This window comes from Gavialis gangeticus, unplaced genomic scaffold (assembly GCF_001723915.1).
Source record: "Gavialis gangeticus isolate Ggan-Ray unplaced genomic scaffold, GavGan_comp1, whole genome shotgun sequence".
NCBI lineage: Eukaryota > Metazoa > Chordata > Crocodylia > Gavialidae > Gavialis > Gavialis gangeticus.
In genome coordinates, this window is record NW_017729033.1 from 58822232 (window position 1) to 58827369 (window position 5138).

The 5138-nt window shown below is 41.8% G+C and overlaps 1 protein-coding gene across 1 annotated transcript in view; it reads right to left on the minus strand.

Moving 5' to 3' along the window:
- RELL1 (RELT like 1) overlaps positions 1–5135 on the minus strand; it is a gene marked incomplete at its 5' end in the record, with an annotated part of 75983 nt that extends 70848 nt beyond the window's left edge. The window contains one exon of the mRNA XM_019525850.1: positions 5093–5135. Within this exon, the coding sequence (XP_019381395.1) occupies positions 5093–5135 (43 nt within the window). The remainder of the gene's footprint in view (positions 1–5092) is intronic.
- Positions 5136–5138: the final 3 nt, after the last annotated feature.

Genomic DNA, 5138 nt, shown 5'->3' on the forward strand with positions numbered 1-5138 from the left:
GGGGGGGGACACACTATGACTATAACTTTCTGCCCCCACCCAAACAAGTATGTTTGCTAGATCAGAAGTCTTTCCTGATCTAATTAGAACAAAGGGAACACATGATCCTTTCAGACAGAGATTTACTAATCCAATGCATTACCTCTCCTCCACAGCCATCCCTAGGGGTGTGTGGGGCACAGGGCACATCAGCCCATGCAGGGCCAGAGTGTGGTTTGCAGCCAGATTGCAGAGGTGATCAGCCAGAGCGCGGAGCTAACAACACACAGCGGCCTGTATGGCACTGTCCGCAGGGCCCCCCAAAGCATGGGGCCCATGGTAGTCGCCCTGATTCACTGCCTCCCCCCCTGCTCTCCTCCCCCATAGTTTGAGTAGCCAGAGACGCTGCTTTTAGAACGTAAATTCACCATTGTGTGCCTCAGAGCAGGTCCACATGGAAGATTGTCAATGACTCCAGTTAAATTCTAATTCCAAGCCATTACCTCTTCTTGATGTGAATAACTATATCACTGCCTCACAAAACAGCTTTGGTTATAATATAATGCTATATCAAAGTGACATGCATGTCAAATACCACAATGCATAGAAGCATAAGAATAAGGTTACGTACAGCTTGATGTTACCTATACATAGGGACTACTTGTGCCTTATCACTCAGTAAAATACAGCCAAGAAAAAAAACATACGACATCCCACAACCCCCCACTTCCTAGCAACCCGATTTCTATTTTCTTTTCTTGTAACATTTATTAGCCCAAGAAAATAAAAAATTCTCTCTTCCCTAGACACTTCAGGACATAAATATTCATCCTAGAAGCTGTTCATTAGAAAGTTTGCTGCCAGAAACACTTCATTTAAATCTTTTTTTCCTAAGAATACCAGCCAGTTTAAAAAACATAACAAAACAAAAAACTAAAGCCATTTTTGGCTTTCGCATTTCACTTTTTGCTTGCTTTCCCCGTGTACTTGGATACCATATTAGAATTACTTTTAGCTTATGTCCTTCACTAACTATTTAAAATTAAGAAATTGTGAGACACTGGAAATTGCAAAGTTTTCCTTCTAAATTGGAGGGAATTGGAACTTGGCCATGAGAAGACCAACACTAAAACTTCCATCTAGGTGAGAAAACATAATTTCAACTAGACAAGACTCAGATTCATAATACTTATTCACTACTGGAAAATAAAATACATTTTTATTAGAATCTATTTTAAGATTTAAGTCAACAACTGAAGATGCTGAAAATCAGTGTGCTGCAAACTTGGATAATTTCTTTAAATCTCCAAATGTTCTCTACAGATTCACTTCAATACTTAATTTCAACACTGCACAAAATAGGACTTAGATTTCTAAAAATGCCACTACCCTTTTGCTCCTCAAGTCAAGAAGCAGGTAATAGTTACAAGCCAAGGCAGAAAGTGGCTCAAACAGAGCAGCAGCAAGCAAAGCATGCATACATCCTTGCATTCTTTGCTTCATGCAAGCAAGGGAATCCCCTCAGAACAAAGACACCAAGACTCCTGATAACTTCTACTTACTTGGTGATCCCAACAGACAGAAAACAAGGAAGAAACAATCACCTTGCACAATTTTCCCCTATGGGACAGGAAAAATTACAATACAAACAAAAGGGCACTAAAAAAATTAATTCACAAATTAATTTGTGCAGCTGACAAAAATCTAAGGTGGCAATAAGGATGAAAAGATGAGGAGATAAGAAAAGATCAGGTTTCATTATTTATTTCTAGCTTTCAATGTCTTGGAGCCCCAGACACAGATCAAGACTCTGCTCTGAAGAATTTACAATTCCAAATTTTTTTATTTATGTAGTTTAGACTGGGGAATTTTCGTCAATGCCAATTTCCTAATACAGCTTAGTCTAAATACAGTGCTTGCCTTGGCTTAATAAATATGCTAAATATGTCCCAAACCCTTTCTAGACGCACAAAGTTCAGTTAGTTTATTATAATTTTATCAGTCAGGCTCCTAAAAGACTTAATTTAATCATACAATGGGCTCTGAGGAATTTCATCACAGATCCCAAAAATCATGCATCCTGCCATGTTAAATGCTCAAGATATGGCATGGCACAATGCAAGACTGTTAAGATCTGAGATAATATTCTTCAAACCACGTTGCACATCTGCTAGGGAGTGGAGAACTGGAGAATCAGAGAGCTTATCCCCATCTCCCCGTGCCACACAGCTGTAAATGGTGTGCCTTCAGCTTGCTGCACACGCACCGAGATCTGTGAGGTTCAAGTCACAGGTTCAAATTAAAGCACAATGTAAACCAGACACAAAGATTTTCTATATTTAATGTTTGGTTTACCATTTTTGCCAGGTGATAAAACTGATTAAACATGTGGCATGTTACAATTTATTGCATGGCTAACATGCTAATCATGAAAAATGTAACATCTCCTAGAGGCCTTAATCTCGTACTAGTAAAATAACAGTCGCTAGCTAATCTTACAGATAGTGTTAAACTGATGTAAGTGTCCCTACATAATATTTTACATTGATTTAGTGAAAATCAATGTGAAAAATCTATTTTAAGCCAGCACACCTTCTCATATAAGCAATCTAGCAAGCGCCAGAGAAAAGAGCTGTCAATATTGACTCTATAGCTCAGCGGTGCTTAACTTTCTGGCTCCCTGGACCAGGTAAGTGACACAGGGGCATTCTGTGGGTCAAATCCCATGGGTGGGATCAGTCCACAGGCCAAATCCAGCATGAGTCAGTCCATCAGCCTAGATCCTGCACACTGAAGCAACCCAACACAAGGGGGCTGTGTCACCTGACCCACAGAGTTGAACACAGTTGAAGAAATTTGGTGGAGGGTAAGCAGTCGTCAGATGACATGGCTCCATGAGCTAATTTCAGCTCCTGGGTCAGAGGTTGATATAGTCAACACCAACCTGAAAACAGACATTTTAAGCACAGTTCAACATCAAGTGGGAACTGACTCCACCCTTCCAAGATTCTTGATATGACAACTGAACTGTGAGAAAATATAGCTGAGCAAATCTGCTGGAAGTAATGAAGAGAAGGAGAAAAACTTCTGACAAATCCAAGAAGAAAAAGATCTTTTTTTTTTCTTCTTTTATTTGAGGACTCCTTCAATTTATTTTTGTTTCCTGTCATGTTTGCCATGTCCATATTTCAGAAGCCAGGCCCTGCCCATCTAACACCTGGGATTGAATTATTTTTTCTGAAATTACAAAAAACCCTGCTCTCACTGAATGCCCCACACTTAGAATTCACCTGTATCATTGTCTTCAAACACAATCTAGATCTAGTAGAAAACAGTATAATGAACACATACAAATCTCCCTCAAGCTAATGTCTAAATGGCAGTCTCTCTTCAAGAACCTATACCTGGGTAATCACATAGCAACTAAAGAATATATAATCACGTGTCATACATAACATAATACTGAAATGACAACAGTTAATGTAATAACTCCCTATCAATAATATTTTACAGTAAAGTGAATAACTGATGAATGAAAGACTTGCTAAGTTTAGAGACAAAAAGAAAAAAATCCCTTCTTCTCTTACCTTCCCAGACATACATGCCAGAAACAAAGAAAAAAGAAATGAGTGTGAGCCTGAGGCAAGAGAACTGCATGTCAGCACAAACTATTAATCCCAGAAGGCCAGCATGTTTTAAGGAAACTTTGTAATCCTTAAAGAGTCAACTTAACTATCACTAGATACACTGCTCAAATTGGCATGCACTCAAAGACTGAATTTTCAGACCCACCAGAGCAGGGCCACCAGCAGCAGCTACACTGTAGAAAAGGCTAAATACCATTACATCCAACCAATTCTTAACAACAGGTATAAAAAAAGCACTGTAAAACACCTGGGAGTAATACCTAGCACCTAATAGTCTATCCAGGTATTCACTTCCCCACTAGATTCTAAGTTTCAACTTCTTTGATTTATCAGCTTCACTCATGAAGGTGTCCAAAGACTAGTCAATCTGTAATCCATACACAAATATCAAAGATGCCGTTAAATATTAAATGATTTTTAAGAAGTTTACGTGTCAACATGCCAATTACTTTTTGCATTTCTCATCTTGTCCAACGAACAGCAATGACGTCAGTTTTAATTTGGGCCTATTAGTGCTCTGATGTCTAGGTTGGAAAAGATGCAGAGTAATTTTCATTTAAAACCATTAAATATTGTTAGAGGTTGTTCTAATAAGAATTACCTGTCTTGGAAATTATAAGAGTTCAGTTTTCAAAATGGATATTTTGGGCCACGTTTAAATTGACAGCATCTCTAGGTCTAAGAAATCTTTTGACATACTTCTGCCTCAGGGACCACTTTCTCTCCCCTCAAGTAGCCAGGTGAAATATTTAAAGGCAAGCCGGCAGGCTGCAATTTATATATCTCACTTCTATTGCCTCCAAGTTTAACTCAGACATACCAAACCTATATTAACAAAAAAGCTAGAACAGCTGTGAAACTAATGTCTGTTTAGCATACACGTGGCGTCCTGCGCCTAGAGCAACCAGGAGGGCATCACTGAAGAGCTTGATGGACTATGACACGGAAAACCAAGAAGGTTGTTGCTCCCTTTGAAACAACGACCCTGCACTTAACCATCCTGGCTCCTTGGCTCCGGGATGCCACACAGGAAACTTGGCTAAAGAGAAGTCTGGTACCAGGGACAAAAAATAAAGTTAAAACACTAAAAGGAAGGATGAAACGGGCTACGCCAGCTGCCAGCAAAAACCCAGGGTCTCTGCTAAGGGATCCCCGCCCCTCGGCCCCGTGCAGAGATGGGGGAACTGAAGGCCGCTGGTCCCCACTCCCCCCCCACCAGAAAGCAGCCACCAGGGAGGAACTGAGTCCCCTCAGCCCAACCCGCTCTGGGGGCAGAGCAGGCACGAGAAGGCCCCGGAGAGGGTCGGCCAGGGGTCGGGGCGTGGAGGTGCAGGGGAGGACGCCAGCAACGAAGCGGGCGCGGAGCCTAAAAAAAGGGGCTCCCGGAAAAGCAAACGGGGCGGGGCGCAGCGAAGCCGGGGCCGAGCTGGCCAAGGTCCCGCGGGCAGCGCGGCGCCGTCACCCACCAGGAGCCGAGCTGGAGCCGAGCCGGGCGCCCCCCGCGGGCGGAGC